Here is a 19,869-nt window from a genome sequence, read left to right on the forward strand (position 1 = left end):
CCTACACATTATCAGGGATAATCAGATTCAAAGTCTAATTGGGTATCAAACTTTTGGAGTCCAATGATGGCTTTATCGGATAGGGCCCAAGCTAAATAACCCATAATAAGCTCAACTTGGAAGTTATATACATATATGGTAAATATTATTATATAATATTTAAATAATAAATTTTATATTAATATATATAGAAATGTTATATATTTTCTATACTAGACTAGAATTAAATAAAAATTTTAATTTGTAAAAAAATCATAGTTTTATAATTAACACAAGCTTCTTTATCAATAGAAAATGTGCAAGCCGGAGCCCGAGCCTGACCCGACCATCGAGCCTAGATCTTGAGCCCAAGCCCAACCCTTATATAAAGTTTGAAGCCTAATTTGTATACAAAATGTCTTATTTTCAGTATACTTTTATAAATTAATATTATATTAATTTATTAATAATTTAATAAATTAATAAACTAATTTATATTTCCTAATAGTAAATTGATATTTATTAATAATTTAAGAGGTATATATATATTATTTATTATATATAACATAAGTACTTTTTTATATATGTAATAGTATCGCGTCGGGCTTATTTGAGAAAGCTCGAGCTCGAGCCCATAGGCTTGAAATTTTGTCCTAGCCTATAAAATAATGGGTCAAGCCGGGCCAGGTCATTGGGCTACCCGGCCTATGAATAGGTTTAATTGTATATATAAACAATTGTATACAAAAAAAATATATGAAATAAAATTTGAACATCTTTTTCATTTTTTTTAAATGGACCTCTAATAGTTTGGCCTGGCCCAATGCTCGACCCATGGACTAGCCTAGCCCACGGCACGACACAGACCAATGTGGGCTCATGTCGCATGCCATGCCAAACCGACCCCCCAAATTATCCTAGGGGAGGGAGGCATGGCCCAGGATGCCCCGTAGGCCAGCACAGCACGACCCACACTTTGTGCAGGCCACATGTGGATCATATCGTGCTAGCCTAGCATGACCCAATTTACACATCTACTTGAACCCGCCCAATGCTGTGGACGGGGCAAGGAAATTGGAGGATTCCTCATCCTTGATGAGGAGTGGGGTGCCTTGCCCCTAACCTTGCCCGACATTAGGGAGTGGTTGCTTTGCCCTGAACCCGCCTGACACCAGGGACGGGGTGGGGATGGAGTAGAGTGTCTTGACTATGGGGTAGGGACAAGGATAGGGTGCCCCACCCTGAACCCACCTCGTTGTTAATTATTAGTGAAATTAATAAAAATTATAGCTTTTGTAATTATTTTTATTTATCTAAAGTTAATCAAAATTTCATTTAAAAACAATAAAAATAATAATAATTATTAAATTATTACAAATTTTTAATAAAACTAAATTTATTAAAAAATATTTGTTCATACTAAATTAACAATAATTACGTTCTATAAATCAACATTAAATAAAAAATACAATTATTAAAACTTTAAATATTAACAATAACTTTGAATACTTTTAGTTAATTAACAATAAATTTTGATTATTCATTTAATATTAATTAACAGTAAATAAAATTATTAAATCTTTTAGATTTCCCGTGCATCGCATGGATCCTTGCTAGTATATATTAAAATTGGTTTGTCCATGTTGGTATGTCTCTCTTTTGAGATAAGGTTTTTATCTATTTTTTAATTTTTAATTTTTTTTGTTTTAAAAATATAAAACAGTAATCATTGCTTATCTTAATTAGATTAATAAAGCTGAACATTATTAGAAAGAGAGACCTTTGGATTTTTCAATGCCTCTTATTTTAATACATGTTATTATTACATTTAAAAAAATGCATTTAAGAGAGACCTTTGTGTTTTCCAAGGCCTCTTAATTATTTTTGGTTAAAAGGCTTCTTATTTTAATATATGTTATTATTATATTTAAAAGAAAGAGAATAGCAATAATATAAATATATTGAGTTTAAAGAAGTAAAAAGTTATTAATTTAAAAATCAATTAAACTTTTACTAAAAATAAATATTAACAAAATTTAATATATATTACAAATATGTTTTAATTTCACATAAAAATCAAACTTAATAAACGCTAATAAAAAGGTTATATCCACCCCAGGTTTAGCCAAATGATCCGCAATTGACTCCCTTAGAATTCATAAGTTTAGAAATCTCATTGAAAAAGAGCAGCAGAACAATGACAAGCGGCTACCCCACAACACATTCCCGCCGTGTATTGGGAACTCTCCCGATGTGCAAGGCGGCCGTTAGTGGGGCGGAGATGTTTACTCACGTCACGTCTTCGTTCGCTCTAACGTTAACCTCCGCTTGACCTGTACCCACGCTTAGACCTATAAGAATCCAACCGAGTCCCCCTATAGCTACAGTTTGATAAGATCAACCGTCCTATTCCGAAGTCTTAGCTATTTAGTTGGGATGTCTTATGACAACAACTAGGGAAAAGTACGAGCAGGCCCATTGCAGAAATCTGAACACCAAGCCAGCCCATACAAAATTTACAATTACTCTCTAATTCAACTTTTGAAATTATAAGACCGATTCCCACGCCATGTAAGCATCACACTTCTACCCAAGCTTTTCATGTGACGTGGCAATCCAACTCGGATTACATGTCACAATAAAATTTATTTAAAATTTTATTTTGAAATTTACCCTTAAATTGCAAAGACTAAAATGACCCTATTAGGGCCCACGACCATTGTTCTCTCCCACCCTCCCTGTTCTTTCTCTTTCGTTCTCTCACACTTGCAACTCTCTTTTCTTCGACTGCAGACGACTGAACTTCGGTTGTTCTCCCTCTCTCCTGTTCTCCCTCCTTGCTCTCACTCTATAACTCTCTCCCATTCTCCCTCTGTCTTGCCCCCATTCTCTCTCTCTCTCCCGATCTCCCTCCCCCTCTATCGCTCTCTTGCTCTCCCTCTATCGTCCCCACTTTCTCCCATTCTTGCCCCCCTCAGTCTTGTTCTCCCTTTGTGGCACCCTCACCCTCTCCCTTTATTAGTCTCTCCCGTTCTCCCTCTGTCTCACTGCCATTCTCTCTCTCTCCCGGTCTCCCTCCCCCTCTATCGCTCTCCTGCTCTCCCTCTGTCTCGTTCTCCCTCTCCCTCTATTCTCCCTCCTCGCTCTCACTCTATAACTCTCTCCCATTCTCCCTCTGTCTTGCCCCCATTCTCTCTCTCTCTCTCTCCCAGTCTCCCTTCCCATCTATCGCTCTCCCTCTACCTATAAATTTTTAGGTAGCATTGTGCTTTTTTCACTTCTATTCCTGTCTCAATTTATACCAAGTGAAGGCCCATCTTAACTGAAGGCCTTCCCTAACTGGAGGAAATTATCATTTTGAACACTTGTACCACTAACAGGTATTTGACAATCTCTTTGTATGATATTTTAATTTGTTATAGTCAATCAAAAAGTCCTTTCAAATAAATTTGATTTTTGGTTCTCTTTACATTTCTATCACAGTAAATAGGCTGTCATTTTTATATAAAAAAATTTGTTAAGTTGTGTTTGATGTTGATTCATTCCTGTTGAATGTGCATTGGAGAACGAGTGTACATTAGTTTACACATGGAAAAGAAGATCAAGCAAGTGTGTGTTTGTAAAATTTCTTGTATGGAAGGTCAATTTACTTTGGTTATGAAAATGTCTCTCCAAAATTAAGATGATAGTTTAGTGATAATCACTCATAACAAGGATTAATAATCACATATTGTTTTGTTGTAGACTCTAGGAGGGTGTTTGCCTTCTCAGCATGCTAGTCAAATTCCTCTTATAAAGAGCCAAATTTAGTTAATGAGAAACATTAGTTTGTAAGTTGAATGTCCTCAAATCAAAGATAGTAATTAGGTGATGGTTACTAGGTTGGCACATTTGGCACCTTATTTGCCAATGGGCCATTAGGATGGTGATAATCCATAAAAAAATTCCATACCCGTAGAACCAGATGACAAAATCTTATCATATTTTCTCTAAACAACCTCTATTACAGTCCAAGAAACAAACCAAAATATTCCTTTATTGTCACAAGATAACTAAATAAGGGAGAGTACTGCAGTGTATATTACACTGAATTGAATCCTGGTTTTCGTATTCCATACATAAGTTCTTATCCAACTATCCAATAAACGGACTTTACCTTATAATGATCCCAAGGATTGACAATCCTGAATTAAATCCTAATCTTTGGCAGTTTTAGACAAAACTGAAACCAACATTATCTTGCTTGGCATTCCAGGACATTACCATTGCACCGCCAATGGCCCCCTCATATAAATATATTCAATGGCTTGGACTAAGCACCAACTCTTAAGCTCAATCATTTCTTCGACCTAGATTTTCCACAAAGTAAATGAAATAATATTGAAGATGATGATTAATGGGTTTTGCAGCTCCTTATGTCAAAACGAATTGAGATATTCCTTTATTGCCAACTGATATTCCTTGTTTGCAATGGCTTTTGCAGCTCCTTATGTTAAAAATTGTCATTTTAATTGCATCTTGATAATTTTTTACCAAGTTAGATGATGCTTACCAAGTTGGCACATTTTGCCCTACATTTGCCAAGGGGCCGTGTAGATTTTTTTGAAGAATAAGATAAAATTCATTAGGAGAAAATACATTAGGATGGTGATAATCCATAAAGAATTCCAAAAGCCTAACCTTAATCTCACAGATCCCATACTAATACCCGTAAAATCGAATGGCAAAATCTTATCATACTTTCTCTAAACAACCTCTATCACAGCCCAAGCAACAAACCAAAATATTCATTTATTGTCACAAAATCTTGTTTCTTTTCTATAGCTTTTGCATGCCATTATATTTCAAATTGTCATTTTAATTCTATCCTGATAAAGTTTTACCAAGTTAGATGATGCTTACCAGGTTGGCACATTTGGCCCCGTCTCTGGCAATGGGCCATTAAGATATCATTTTTTTGAAAAATAAAATAAAATTCATTTGAAAAAAGAATACCTTAAGAAGTGGTAAAATATCGCCCAAAGATAAAACATCACTCAATGGACCATGGTACAGGGTATGTATAAATTGTATGTTTTCAAAGGTCAAAAGATATTGTTTGTTTCCAAAACATTATTTTATTGTCACATGGTACAAAGTATGTATAAATTATATATTAAAGAGAGTGTAAATGCTGAAATACAGAGTATGTATAAATTATGTATTAAAGAAATGAAAGAAATGATGATAATGCTTTTCCTTTCCAATTTATAAATTATCTACCTTAAAAATCATATTTGAAGAGAAAGCAAATGTTGAAATGCAGAGTATGTTCATGTCTTTATTTAAATGGGATAAAATATTAATATGGGTTGAATAATTCACAGTGATAAAATTAGATACACGATTCATAATATTTACAAGATCGCATATCCTCTTTATTTAAATTTATATGTTCATGTCTTTATTCTGATTTATGACAAGGTTTTCATATTGTTTATTGTGTAGAAATGACAACAATTCCACGCAAGGTCTTATTATGTTATTGCACTGTTGACAGTCAAATAGATTTTATTGAATTTGTTGATGAAGTGTGTGGTGGTTTGAAGGTTCAGGCTAATAGCGTGAGCTTACATTATACAACACATCTCAACAAAACATGCTTCTTGCCATTAAATGGGCCACGTGACTTTTCAAATCTGTTGGAGTTTAATAATGAGAGTGTAAAGATGCATGTGTTTTGGAAGGGCATAGAGCAAATTAATGTTGAAACTCAGCCAAGTCCTCATGCACATATTGTACATGATTTGGCAACATCTTCTAGACAATCAACAAGTGAGGTTAAAATCAGCAATCATGCCAATTTGTTAGCAGTTTGGGAGCATGAGATAATTGGAGTGGAGCAAACATTTGACAGTGGAGATGATTTTCGAAATGCACTAAATAAATTTTTCATTGCTAGAAGATTTGTATATAAGTTTCTAAAGAATGATAGAAAATACATACAATGTAGATGTGCTGTCAACACTTGTGGATGGGAAATTCGAGCAAGTGCAGTTAGTGGCGGATCAACATATAGGATGTATAAGTATAGTCCCGTACATACACATTCAGCTGATGATGAATCAAGTTGTCAGTTTCGTATATCAAATAAATTCATAAGTGTTGTTTTGTTGGAAAAGCTTTGTGATTCTCCTAAGTATCTTCCATCAGATATAATAAATGATTTTATTCGTGATCATGTCATTTCACTGACTTATAAACAAGCATGGCGGGGGAAAGAGAGCTAAATAATTGCTTAATGGGCCTGCAAATGATTCGTATAAGCTTATTCCTTGGTTGTGCAAAAAGTTGGTTAGGACTAATCCAAAAACAGTTGCTACTTTTACCGTTGATGATTCAGGTAGGTTTAATCAATTATTTGTTGCTTTCCACTCATCCTTACATAGCTTTCAAATTGGTTGACGTCTAATGCTATTCATTGATGCGGTCCATTTAAAGGGTAACTATCAAGGTCAATTATTAGTTGCCAATGCATATGATGCAAATAATCAAATGTTTCTAGTTGTGTTCGCAGTTGTTTCATCTGAGTCAATTCCAGATTGGACTTGGTTTTTAGAGAATTTGAAAATTGCATTGAATGATGATCGAAATGTAGTAATTGTTTCTGACCGTAACACTAGCAATCGACATGCAATAGAAATTGTGTTTGACTCTGAATATCATGCTTTTTGTTCAAGACATTTGATGGAGAACCTTAAGGGATGCATGTGCCGTTTATGCTTATTAAAGGCTGAAAAAGAGGTAATCGAGGATTATGTGAATCAATTAATTTATACAAGGAATACCGTGAAGTTTGATCTCTATCTCAGTAAAATACATAATCAAAATTTGGATATCTATGGTTGGATAATTGATAGTGATCTGCTACATTGGGCAAATTCTCTATTCAAGGATAGACGATATGATAAGTTTACATCTAATCTTGCAGAGTCATTTAATGCATGGGTGTTAAAGGCACGGGAACAACCTATCATGTCCTTAGTCAACATAATTCGATTGAAAATGACAAAGTTGACATTTAGGAGACAATGTGAAGTTAAAGGATATAAACAACCAGTGGGCCATAATATAGAGGATTTTTTTTTAAGTTTAACATATCAGAGTCCATAAATTTAGGGTACACATAATGTGGGGATGATGAATTTGAAATTCGCTATAAGGGAAAACAAGAAATGGTGCACCTAACTTCTAGAAGTTGTTCATGTAAGGCATGGCAAATGGTTGGATTACCATGTGTGCATGCATGTCGTGCCATTGGTCTATTGGGCCTAAACATTTATGATTTTATTGAAGAGTGTTATTTGAAAGAAACTCAATAGGAAGTTTACTCCGAGCACATACATGCGATGATAGAAACCGTCTAATAATTGATTGTTGACTCTTAGATAACTAGCATTTGAAGTTTGTAGGACCTCCATAATCTCTTTCCATCGATGACCTGAAATATAAAATGTTGCTAGGTTGTTAAATTTGTTTTTCTAACCCATCATATTTAATAGATACGATATGGAAATATACCTCCTTATTTGATGGTGATGTTGTACTATCTACATCAATCGTGTGCATTTTTTCAATCATTTTTGCTCCTTCGTTAACAAATGGTGAACACAAAATAGGAGCTTTCTTTCTTTCTCGCCTGGAGCGAATCTTCCTACCACCTTCGTCAGGTTGATCTTCTTCATCACATTGTTTTTCTTCCCATACTTGTGATGGTAACAAGGACCGAAGATAAATGTTCTCCCTAGTTAATTGTGCAACCTTTGACTTAAGACTTCTAATTTCCAAAACCAATTCCTGATTTGAAGAGACTCCTTCCTCCCCATCTTCTTCACCATCCAACAAAGCCACTTTTTCACTGGAGGTAGAAACTAAAATTTGAAGAACTTTAAAAAAAATGAAGCACAAAATGTTTTAGAACAATAATATATGTTAGAAGATTGACATTATAGATAAAATCTCATTATATTACCTCATCATCCGAAAGCCTGGCAATAGCATCACTATATGTTCTCATTCGACGATAAGTGGTGCTAGACCATTTTGCAATTCTTGGAAATGCATCTATCATGGAAGGGATCCATACAGTAGAATGTTCAAACAACCAAATCTGCATGTGACAAGATAAGAACTCACTCAACGTTAACATACAAAGTTCATTAAATGGAATTAATTTTTATACAAAATATAAACTTACGATGAGTATAGTAGCACAACCACATAGCCACCCAGATTTGGGTGGTGCCTCCTTCATCATTGACATAGAGAGTTCATTCAAACTATTTAGTAGCTCCCTATGAACAACACCAGCCCAATCATAATCTCTTAATTCTTCATGTTTATCAGTGTACTCAAACCATTTACAGTCAATGTTATAGCAGGTCTTTGTAAAAAGGAATTGACCCAATATATAAACAATAAGCAACTTTGGGACATATTTCCTTTCTACTTTCTTGTTTCCTAACAACTCCCTAATTTTTTCTTCTAAATCGCCCCATTGTATCACATTTTTTCCAAAGATTTTCGTTTGTAAATGCAATGTATGTGGGGCCATGTACAAATCTACATAAGGTCTTATCTCGAAGATCTCGGCGAACAACCTCATCCCGACAACCCCGGAAGCTTCATTTAAATCAGACACGGATCTTTAGCTATAAGTAGGTAATCCTCGTTTGAGGTAAGGGACTTTTGGACTTCCTAGCACCCGAACTGTTACTCTGCTCGGGCCAACATTGTTCTCTCAATTGCTCAGCCCGACCACCCACCATTCTTGACTAACTTGAGCGTCAGAGTACCATTTGGAGAATAACTCCTCGGGTCTCTGACTTTGTTCTTAGTTTTAGATCTTGTTGCATGACTTCATCCTTTCATCTCGGTTCCACCCAGTTGGAAAGATTATTTGATTACGACATCGGTTCAAAAAACACCTCAAATTAAGTAGCATCAAAAACCAAGAACACAAAGACTTGATATCAGTTGAAACACATTCTGAGTGAGCTTTGTTCATTCTTCCAACAAAAATATGACCCACTTCTACCGTCACCATCAGCCCTTTAACGAATCACGAATGCTTCATCTCAATGGAAATGATGATTGCATTTTGGTTTCTTTTATGTTAATCAACTTAGAGGAAGCAAATCATATAGGGAATGACAAAAAAAAGAAAAGAATCATTACCTTTGACAGTGGTAAGGGTATTTTCATAACTTCAACATCTTCATTGGAAATATCACCCCATGAAATAAACATATATGTAACGAAATATTCCCGATGCAATGCAAGAGTGTAAAACTTAGTTGAGGATTTTGTATTTTACCCTTAATATATTTTATTAGGGCAGGCAATCGGGTTGGGTGGACCGGTTCAAATTCAGTGAAAACACTTCAGGTTGATTTTGAGTCACATCAGCAAATGCTAAACCTTAACTCTAAAAATAAAAGAAGTTTTAAAAAATAAAAAATATTAAAATTAAAGGAATTAATCTTAAAATTTAATATAAAATTCAAAGAATAACAATAAAAATTAAACATTAAATAGTAAATAGTAAGATAGATGAATGAAAACTTCAAACAATGTGAATTAGAATTGACAATCGGGTCGGGTTGGGCCATTCTCAAATTTTCATGTTGGATTAGGTCTGGTTCGTCTAACAAAACAAACGAAATGGCCAAATGGGTTACTAACGGTATTATTCTCTCATTCATCCTTTCTTCTCACTGCTTTCTTCCGCCGCTATTTCCCCGTCCCGGTCGCCGGTCACGTCAGGAGTCTCCCCGTCGGTAAACCTCAACTTTCACCGTTATCCTCTTCTCTCTGTCTTGCATACATTAGTCCATGCTTTGTTGATATTGATTTCACTACATAGAAATGGAAGGAACTCACCAATTAATTATGGGTTTTGCCCCTTTCTTGGGTCTAGAACAGCACAAGCTTCAGAGAAGTAAGGTCTTGGAATTGTAGATGTTAATCACTTGCTTTTCTTCGCTACCTTTATTCCCCAATCTTCGCAACCCAGTAATGATAATCCTCCTTTTCTCTAAATTATCTGTCACTCTTTTGGAGGGTTTCTGATCTTTGCAATTTCTTCTGCAACTTCTGTGGCATCTTCTCTTGAGAAAATTGTTTCCAATTTCGTCATGAGAAGGATTGAATTTGTAGAGAAATAGTCTTGTATTTGAAGCTTGTTTTGGAGCTAATCTGATAACATGGAGCGTCAGGGGGAGAAAATTTTCCAGTTCTGTATTCGATGATCAGAACCGAAGAGGTTCAACACTTCTTCATTATCCATTAATGGCGGCGAAGAGAAAATGGTGGAATGAGTACTTGGAAGGAAAAGGAACATAACAAAAGAAATAAAGAATAGTAATTGGTTCAACAGGCGTCTGAATACACCATCTCCCGTCAGGCGACTGCCCCTCTTGGGAACTTATGGGAGATGGCATGATCGTAAATATGACGTGGAGGGCCGTAATTGGTTCTACAGCCCGCTCCACGGCGATATTCATTCAACTAATCCGGACTCCAAGCCTTTGAGCCTCACTTTGGAAGTTTAATACATTTCCCCAACGCCTCCTACAGTCTTACTTCAACGTGTTGGAACTTGGAAGCGGACAAAATAAACTCTAATTCAGAGCCTGTTGTTCTTCTCCCCATTGCCTTCGTCCCCCCCACCGAATTCCGTTCACAACAGAGGGTTCATGGTGGTTTCGTCGGGAGATTATGTCCTTGAGATCTGATGTTAGAAAACAACTAATTGTTGGAAACCAAAAGAGAAAACGGCGCCCGTAGAAAGAACTTGTTAGAATAAAATATGTTATTGAGAAGATTGTGAGAATATCTACTCAGATCTAATGGATAAGGTAAACTTTTTCTTCCTTTTGCTAAGTTTTTTTTTTTTTTTTTCAATATTTCCTGCTCTTATAATTAAATCATTTTTTTACGGTTAAAATGGAACAACGGGGGAGCTGAAAACAGGTGAATGGGAAAAATGCCTTTTCTTAATTATTGTTTTGACCTTATCTTTGCATTTTTTAATTATTCTCTTGATGACTGGTACACAAAACTATGGCCACAGTTGAATAAATCTGAGAATACAAGTTCTTTGATCCTAGTTTGTAGTGGCAGAAAATTCTGTGTTCTTTATACCTGTTAGAATGCAGTTCTAGTTGAGTAATACTGTATTGCAGTAAAATTTAAGAAAAAATACAAGTGAGGGACAGGTTCTTGCTAGAGTCAGCAAACAAATGGTAACTATGGCAGAACCCAATATTGCTCAGGTGCCACATCAACTGTGACATAACCCAATGAGGATGACAATCCATACAAGGTGCTACATTGCATTCCATCTTCGAGCAAATGATTACTTTCAGCTGCATCAATTGCACAGTAGTGCTTGGTTTAAATGCCTATGTTATTTTCATGGAACTTTGGTAGAAAAACTATTAGAATCACCAAAAACCAAATACAACTTTGAGCTAGTGCTAATTCTCATCAAACATTGGCGCTTTGCCAACAATTACAATCCCATCTCAAACATGTCTATGGAGATCTATTGCCATAATCAGACCTGTTATAGAGACATGGCTATAGCCATGGAGTTGATGGCTATAGATCTCCATAAACTACATGACATCTCAGACATCCATAAACCAAACACTTCGTAGACTTGCCAAGGTTCAAAATGGTTGAAGTGTTGTGTCATGTACTACCATAGGGCAATAAAAAATAAGAGAGCAACATTGGGGAACTGCATTTGTCCATAATCAATAAAAACAGAATTGTGAGGGGATAATTTTCTCTTCTTGAAGTGGCATATTCTTTGCTCACTAACTTCCACAGAGGGTGGAAATAACAAATAAAATGTCTTGGAAAATATAGGGTTAGAAGCCTTATTTGGATCTTCTATGTCTAGAATGTCATGAAATCAGTTGGGCCACAGCAAAAGCATAATTTGTAGCTACATTAATTTTCTTTTCTTTTTTCTTTCTTTCTTTCTGGAAGAGGTTGTTACATTAATTTGAACCTTAGTCAAAGTAAATGGGTCTAACCTTCTATGAAGTAAGACAAAGTACAACCATAGTGATCATCCTTTTAAAATAAGGTACTAGAAGTCCTGGTCTCTAAAATAAGACAATGGCAGGTCAGTAGAACTTAAATAAAGGATGTATTAGACCTATCTGTTACATTAGGACTATCAGTCCCATCCTGAGAAGTTTTGGAGAGGCATTCTATACTAAATACATGGTTCGATATTTGGGTGTGGTTTCATTATATATGATAGTATCAATTAACTAGTTTGTCATTTGAAATAAAGTAATAAATAGAACTTTTAGAAGGATAAATTTTTAATAAATTTGGAAGTGTGATTATTAGAAGGTTCTCTGTCACTCACATGGTGCTCTCCAATTTGTTGCTTATCCCAGTGAAGTGACTGTAGCATTTTTTGTTCAACGGAAATGCATTTCAAGGGGTTTCGGTATGTTTTCTCATGAGAGGGAAGGCAAGTTCCATTATCTTCTTTTTTTTTTTTTTTGTCAGCCTTCAGAAAATCAATAAGCCAAGGATGTAGCAAAATGGCATTAATTATTCACTGCTCAAATGGAACCAATCAATAAAGCGCCACCCGTCCCCTACCTCATCTCCAGCATTGACAAATTTCCTTTTAGCAATGCTAGCATGACAGTCTTGTCACTTTTTGTAGTTCTTTTTTTTTTGAACTGTAATGTAAAGTATTTCGTTAAATCAAAAACCCAACAGAAAACCCCTGTACGATTGAAACTGAACAGAGGATATACAAATTGCTCCCAACAGCCCAAAACCCAAAAGACAAACTAACTTTTTCTTACAAAAAGAAAATCCAAATAAAAAAAAAAAACTAGGATGTCTATTTCTAAACAAAGGTAGAACTGCCAACCAAGGATGAGCCATCCCCAGAATTTTACGTATGATTTCTTCATTTGGAGCTTGAATCCCTTCAAACTGTATCCTGTTTCTTTCACTCCACACAGCCCATAACACTGCTGAAGGAATATGCTCCATGCTACCTTTCCCGTTCTACTTAAACCTTCTAGATGCCATGCCTCAATGAGACCCTTCACTTCATCTGGGAAGCACAATTTAAATTCAAAAACTCCTACTATCCTTAACCAGATCCAATGAGTAAATTTGCATTGAATCAGTAAGTGACCAGAAGACTCCACATTACCATTGCATAATAGGCATTCCAAATCTGCCACTTGTAAACCTTTTCTGGCTAGATTCTGCTTTGTTAGGATCTTGTCGACCACTGCTGACCAGACATAGAAGGCCAGTTTAGAAGGGACATCTTTAATCCAAATCCTGTCAATTGGAAATGGTGTGGTCTCCTCCCTTACTACACATTTGAAGAAGGATCTTACAGAGAAGCTACCAGACTTCTCTAACTTCCACACTCTTTTGTCTCCCCCTTGACCAAACGTTTCTGAATCATATATAATCTGGAGCAAGCTGATCAATGATGGCACCTCCCAGCTATTCAGGTTCCTTCTGAATTTGGGGGTTCCATATGCAGTGTCCATTATGTCTTTCCAAATACTCAGCTACAGTAGCATTCTTATTTGTGGCTATTTCGAACAAATCAGGAAATAAAATCATTAAAGGTCCTTCACACCAGAGATCCTTCCAGAACAGAACCCTCTGGCCATTTCCCACTTTATACTTGATGCCTTTCAGAAACTGATGTTGTACTTTCTGAATTGCCTTACAGTTTGAACAACCGTATGCTGATCTAACCTCCTCTGTCTCCCACTCCCTGCTACTAGACCCATATTTAGCCACAACTATCCTTCTCCACAAGCTGTTTGACTGTACATTGAATCTCCATAGCCATTTTCCAAGCAACGCAGTGTTCTCATCTCTCACTGATATGATCCCTAAGCCCCCATTTTCTTTAGAGCTACAGATTTTCTTCCAGTTTACCAAGTGACATTTTGATTCCTCCTTCCATCCTCTCCACAAGAAGTTTCTCATTCTCTTTTCCAACGCAGCCGCCCACTTGGATGGGGTGGGAAATAAAGATAATAGAATACAGGAAGGGATGACAACACACTTTTGATTAGAGCGACTTTTTCCCAATTTCTCCATTTACCAGAACTGAAAAAGAGGCAGATGATAAGCAAACTTTTGTCCAATTTCTCCATTTCTCCCCAAAATTCATTATCTTCAAAATGTACTCCAAGAAATGACAGTTCACAAAATCATAAGCCTTCTCCATATCCACCTTACATAACAAAACCGTGAGCCCACTTTTCCTTCTTGAATCTATTACTTCGTTTTCTATGAGCACCCCATCTACTAGTAGTCTCCCCCCAATGAAAGCACCTTAAGCTTCAGCTATCAGACTTGATCTTTTGCCATTCTATTTGCCAAGATTTTAGCTAGGATCTTATACAGGCTGCTATAACAAGGCTGATTGGTCTGAAATCAGACAATTTTACAGCCCCTTTCTTCTTTGGGATTAGAGTGATGAATGTGTGGTTTAGGCTTCTTTCCAGTGCTCCCCTATCATGAAATTCTCTTAAAACATTTAGGACGTCCAGCTTCATGATTTCCCAACACTTCTTATAGAATAACATTGTGAAACCATCTGGCCTCGGTGCCTTGTCTCCCTTGCTGCCCTTTATCATATCCCACACTTCCTCTTCTGTGAATGGTTTCTCCAACTCACTAACTTGCTCTGCTGAGAGTGATTCAAAACGCAATCCATCTAGAGTAGGTCTATCTCAATCTCCAATCTTCTTTGTATAGGTTTTCATAGAATCTTACTATTTGTGCTTTTATTTGTCCTTCCTCCTCTACTTCCACACCCTGAACTTCCAATTTTTTTTTTATTTTTTTTTATTGTATTCTCCCTCCTATCACTCGCCATCTTGTGGAAGAACTTAGTGTTGTTGTCACCCTCTCGCAGCCATAAACACCTTGACCTTTGCCTCCACTTAATTTCCTCGTAAGCTAACTTGTCATACTCTCTCTTGGCCCTCTCCCTTCTTGTTCTTTTTTCTCTAACAATGCTCCCATCTTCCTCCTCTCTATCTATTTCAGTAATTACCTCTAAACACTTGCTCTTTTTCTCCTCATTCTCCTTTAACACCCCTCTCCCCCATTCTTTCATATTTTTCTGCAGTCCCTTCAATTTTTTGTTGAAATTGTGACTTGCTGTCCCTTCAAAAGATAGACTATCCCACCATTCAGCCACCAACTCCAAAAAACCAGGTTCTTCAAACCATGAGTGTTCAATTCTGAAAGGAGGGCGGCCTCCTCTCATACCTCCACAGTTCAGCAAGATTGGTACATTATCTGAAACAGGTCTTGGCAAAGCTTCCAGGGATAGGTCTGTAGACACCGCAAATCTGTCTAGTTTGACCAAGGTTGCTTCTTCTTGATTGCTTGTCCATGTGTATTTCCCTCCTAGCAGAGGTAAATCTACCAGCTCCCACCTCCTCATAAACTCTGTGAAACTCCTCATTCCCCTCCTATTTTCTCCCCAACCCTTCTTCTCATATGAGAATCTGATTGTGTTAAAACCCCCACCTATAACCCAAGGGTGACTCCATTTCCTTCTTATATCATTTAACTCCTCCCAGAAAGAGTTTCTCAACCCCTCTTCGTTAGGTCCATATACCACTGTCAATACCCACTCCCAGTCCCTGTCCTGAGAATGTAGTAATAGTGAAACTAAGAATTGACCTATCATTCTGTCTCTGATTGATACTACCTCTGTATCCCATACCACCAGGATCCCCCCAGCAGTTCCTTGTGCCAGCAAAGCTACCCAATCGCAGCTGCGTTCCCCCATATACTTCTCACTACTGACTGATTTATCTTCTCCATCTTATATCCTGAAGGCACAGAATACTCGGATTCCATTTTTCAAAAATGCATTTGCAACCACCCTCCTAGACCTGAATTTAGACCCCTTATATTCCAAGACACTAATTTAAGCGACTCCATATGTACACCACTAGTGAAAGATAAGAAAATTATGTACACCTTCTCAATCACGACCCTTCTACCCAATCACTGCTCCCTTACCCATCTTCTTATTCCGACTTATGCTGCTGGGCTTTTCATTCAAGCCCCAAGCCAGTCTAAACAATTCTTTTTCTGTTCTACGTCCCTTTTTCCTCCAAGATTTTTCTTTCAATTGCCACTAGATACTCCCTTGTCACTCCTTCCAGACCCTTCATTGATACCCCCAGGGAAAAGTGACGCTAGAGTTTGGGTGAGCGAAAGGGAAAAAAGAAAGAGATTGAAGAGGGGCGAGAAAGAGAGGGTTCAAACTTCTAATCCTACATCCATACCTTCTCTAGCAAGTAGAGAAGGAAGAGAAATAGAGGGGGAGAAAAACGTTGGAGATGCTGAGTATGCACGAGCAAGTAGGGTAGAAGAGGAAGACAAAGCGGTGACAAGGGTCAGGGCCAATGACCAAGGGTGGCCAAAGCAGTAGTCCAAGTCGAACCCATATAGGACAACAACGAGATGATGGTGTGACAACCCTAGGATTCAAGGGGAAAAAAGAAATCAGATTAGCTGAACATGTTGGTTGTTTAGCAGAACATTGAACCAATGATAATGCCCCATAGCAGTGATAAAAACCAAGGGGCCCACAGTGAGAAGTTAAATGGTTATGAGTTCTATGTATTTTATTATTGGCATGGAACATTACCATTGGTTCCACTGTCCACTGAATAGCTATTGCATTCAGCTAATTTTTTCTCAAAATGAAAGAGAAGAAAGAATGAAAGAAAAAAGTGAAAAACCTCAAAGTTAGAAATATATAAAGGTCATAACTAAAAGTTGAAAATAGCATTACATAAATTTGATAATAACACTCGTAATACTGTTACAGTAATGATACCATTTAGCCAAAGAATAGGCTATCCATGTATCCCCATTCCACTTAATGTATAGTATTGATATTGATGATCGATTGAATTATTTAGTATTGATGATACATTGATATTGATTATTACTTTACCCATATAAATACCCCTTTTTCTCGCTTTTTTCTCGTAAACAAAAAGTTTCTCTCGGTCAACACACTCTGATTTTGCAACCATGGCCAAATTAAAGAAATGTGAATGCTGCAAGAAAGTGTTCAAATCAAGACATTTTCTCCATATGCATTTGAAAAAAGCTCGCAAGGTGTTGGAACCTAGAAAGAACGGATATGAGTATGCCAAACGGCCTAGGGGGGATTAAAGATTGGAAACATCGATCCATGTAGATTTAGTGGTCTGACTTTAGTATTAAAAATGATTTGAAACATTTACTATTCTCTATTTTGGAAGTTCACAGTTGACGATTGGGAATACCTAAGTGCATTGTTAGCATCTTAATCAAATATTAGACAATTACCTAGGTATGATTAGCTTTATCTTGTTTTAAGATGTATTGATCTTTTCAATGGGTTGATTTACAATGTGATATAGATTTTGGACGATTTTCTATTCTTTGCTTAAAATGTTTGGAGATGCATTGTTCCAAATGCTTTTGAATCATGTAATAGTTAAAATGCATTCTGCAAGTTCTTTTCAGTTTATGAAAGCTTAATTTAAAAGAATATCACTTTGGATCACGGAACAATAGGTTTTCTTGTCACCATGTGAATTTGTCGATTCTCTTTTGGAAGGTAGTTTAGTTTCCATAGTATTATGCTCTATTTAGCTTTTAAACAAAATCATGAATTGTTCACCAAAAGTTACCTAGTTAAATGTAAACAATGGACAACTTTTTTTTTCATCAAAACTTAATTTAAAGGAAAAGCCTTTTGGATCTTGGAACACATCACCATGAATGATTCTACAAAAACTCATTTTAGATTCGTTTTGAGCAGGTAGTTGAAACTTCATAGTACAATACTCTGTCTTAGCTTTTAAACAAAGCCATGTGGGGATGCTCATGCTAAATTGAAAAACCGATCCAAAAAAAGTGGTTAACTGAATTGATTATTTCAGTTTTGGTTTTTTTTTTTTCTAAAAAAACCGGTTTTTGGTTTGATTTCAATTAACTTATAAGAAAAACCGGTTGTTAATCGAACTGATCAATATATGTGTTAAAAGAAAATCAAGTTAACTTGGTAGGCTTAGCAACTTTGAAGGTTGTTACTATTTGCAATTTATAGAAGAAGAAATTTGGTCATGACGTAGCATGACAGGAAAGCTGTAGTGAGGAAGGGAAAATGCTGGGTTGTACTAAGATTAGAGATGATGGGGGATTACATTAATTAGCTAAAGAAGACCAATGTGGAAAAGTTTCAAATGGCAAAGGAAAAAATATTTCAGTAGAACCTAACGAAGAAGAAAAGGGGGAAGGATATGTAGGGGAGAAGAGTGTGTGGCTTATTGCCTGAAGGTCTATGAAATAGAAAGAAAGGATTTATTGATCAAGGCTGTTAACTGAAGATGATAAGTCTAAGGCATCACTTCTTTTTTGGATTTTGAGGGAGTTGGTCATTGGGGTTATGGTTCCCATTGCCTACATTTCCCATGTTCACTTTTCATGTTCATGTAGGTTCCATGGAAAAATGCATATCACTTACCCATGTAAGTGATACCCATCTCCTACGTGGGTAAGTAACTTTCCCACCTTTCTCAAGTCTGGCTAGTATGTGTGATTCTCTTAGGGCAGAATTTATGGCCATGATAGAAGGACTACAAAGGGCAAAACTGTTGAATATCAGGAAACTAATTATTGAAGGAGATTCAAAGTTATTAGTGGGTTGGTTAACATGTAAAGAGAAATGGAAGTGTTGGCAAAGCAAGGGGTATAGGACTACAACAGTGAAAAGAAAAGGTTTAATTGGTTAACCAAGGACATTGAAGTGAGTGTACAATGGGTATAGAGAAATGCAATCTTCTTTGCAGATGTGTTGGTTGGCAAAGCAAGGGGTGGAAAGAGAAAATATATTCTGGGTGCAACTGTAAAAATTTAATGGGGTGAAATAAGAGAGTTTATCTCCCGGTCTCTGTATTTTACACTGAACACACATTTTTTCATCTTAATGGATCTATAGTTATTGATAGAAAAGAAACTTTCCCACTTGGGGGGAAAGGTTGACAACATGTGTTAAGACAATTTTGCCCATTGACTTTTTTTGTGGATAAAAGAGTCATTGTATTATTTATCTAAGAATTAAATGAATGTAAGTAATTTCACTTGTCCAAATAAGTGTTTGTAACACTTACCTGGGTAAATAGCTTTCTAAAAAATGAACAAGCCTAAAAGAGGAAGAAGCTGAAGAAAATGAACCAGATGAAGAAGAGGTGCTTTTAGACAGAACTCATGATATTGGAAGATCTATAGATTTGTGGAGTTTGCAAGGAAAACCTTCAAGACGTTGGAAGAAGAATTTCCTATGGAAAATGATAGTGGAATGTGAAGTGGAAGTACTTAGGGTAGAGGGAACTCAAGCAGAATGAAAGGTATTTGTCTAGCCAGGGACAACGACGAAGAGGAGGATGAAGAAAAAACTTTTGAAAAAATATGGTTTTAGTTTTCAGAATTATAAGGGATGATCTCAAACCCTACTGATTTTCAGGTTATTTTGAAAGCTCCCAATATAGTGAGAAGTTTTAGCTAGGGGTGGAAAGGTATGAGCCTAACATTGTTTTGGTATGGAGATTGGAGAAGAAGTTTGAGAGAGAGCAAGAAGTTCTATCCATTGCCACCCAAAACTCGCTTTGGTGGAGGTGTTAGCATGAAAGAAAGAATTCAAGAAACTCAAAACAAAAAGAGAAGTTTCTCATTTTAGTTTCTCTTCTTTTGAGGAGGGACTTCTTGGGAGTTAAAGCAAAAAGTTAACGAGTTAATGTG

The 19,869-nt window shown here is 36.4% G+C and overlaps 1 protein-coding gene across 1 annotated transcript; it reads left to right on the plus strand.

Moving 5' to 3' along the window:
• Nucleotides 1-5,468: 5,468 nt before the first annotated feature.
• Nucleotides 5,469-7,131, plus strand: LOC148790134 (uncharacterized). Its single transcript, XM_088891506.1, has 3 exons — nucleotides 5,469-6,200; nucleotides 6,310-6,361; nucleotides 6,536-7,131. The coding sequence occupies exons 1-3, from the start codon at nucleotides 5,469-5,471 to the stop codon at nucleotides 7,129-7,131; spliced, it is 1,380 nt and encodes a 459-aa protein (XP_088747632.1).
• Nucleotides 7,132-19,869: the final 12,738 nt, after the last annotated feature.

Source organism: Nelumbo nucifera, chromosome 7 (genome assembly GCF_055504915.1).
Source record: "Nelumbo nucifera cultivar China Antique chromosome 7, China Antique-T2T, whole genome shotgun sequence".
Lineage (NCBI taxonomy): Eukaryota > Viridiplantae > Streptophyta > Magnoliopsida > Proteales > Nelumbonaceae > Nelumbo > Nelumbo nucifera.